The 993-nt window shown below is 60.7% G+C and overlaps 1 protein-coding gene across 1 annotated transcript in view; it reads right to left on the minus strand.

Annotated features, from left to right (window-relative positions):
• Window positions 1–993, minus strand: part of LOC102500397 (uncharacterized) — a 41,192-nt gene that overhangs the window by 36,199 nt on the left and 4,000 nt on the right. Inside the window, 1 exon segment of the mRNA XM_014581970.1 lies at window positions 527–581. Within this exon segment, the coding sequence (XP_014437456.1) occupies window positions 527–581 (55 nt within the window).

A 993-nucleotide genomic window follows, 5' to 3' on the forward strand; every position in this document is an offset into this window, starting at 1 on the left:
CAGCGTCTTGTTCTCCGCCTCCGGAAACCCCCCCTGCCATTGCGGGTGGGAAGAGGGTCAGGGGGCTCCTGTGGCCTCAGAGCCAGCCCGGGATGTGGAAGGGGCATTGTTTTCATTGAACTCCCCAGCCTGGAGCTCGGGCAGCAGGACACAAGGTGCCTTCCCGGTTTCCTGCTGTTGGTCTGGGCCTAATTTCCCAGCTTGGGGATGGGGACAAGAGTCTGGGAATGGCCAGCGCCTGCCCTCAGGTGAGTTACGACCTGATGAGTCCAGGCGGCAGGTGGCAGGTGGAGGTCTCAGCCCTCTCACTCTGAAGCCAGGTGAGGCAGGAGTCTGCGCAGGCAGTGCACCCGTATTCACACCGCAGATGGAGTGTCTGAGGGGTGACTATCAGGGAGACGAGGTCCCATCCAGGGGAGCTCGGCTTCTAGGTGCTCCCCTTCTTCATCTGGCACCAGTGCCCCCTCAGAGGAGCGCAGTCCCCACCCAGGGTCTGTGCAAGCCTGTCTGAGTTCAGCAGCAGGGGGGTGTTCCTCCCGGACCTCCTGAATATAGCCTATGCCCCGGGCAGCGTGGCCACACTTTTCCTCCACAAGTTCTGCCTCTCTCAACTGTCAGCTGAGTCTGTCTGGTTCTTTTCTGCATCTGTGTGTGTGTGTTCTTCTACCACCAGATGAGGTTCTCAGACAGGCAGAAATATCTCTGTCTCTGAGCTCTCCCCTTGTTGTGCATCACTGGTTTTACTCCTGGGTGGGGGTTCAGGAATGGTGTGATCCAGGACACCCACCTTGTCGATGAAGGCCGCAAACCTGCTGTTGAGACACTTGATCTGCTCCTTCTCCTCATGCTTCACGCACTGCGCGTTGGGGTCGATCTCCAGGTTGAGGGGCGCCAGGAGGCTCTCGTTGACGGACACGGTGGTGATGCAGGGGGGGCTGGGCCCGCACACACCGCCGGAGCGGTAGCCGAAGCTGCGGCCACCGGAGCCCGCGC

This window comes from Tupaia chinensis, unplaced genomic scaffold (assembly GCF_000334495.1).
Source record: "Tupaia chinensis unplaced genomic scaffold, TupChi_1.0 Scaffold141469_1, whole genome shotgun sequence".
NCBI classification, from domain to species: domain Eukaryota; kingdom Metazoa; phylum Chordata; class Mammalia; order Scandentia; family Tupaiidae; genus Tupaia; species Tupaia belangeri.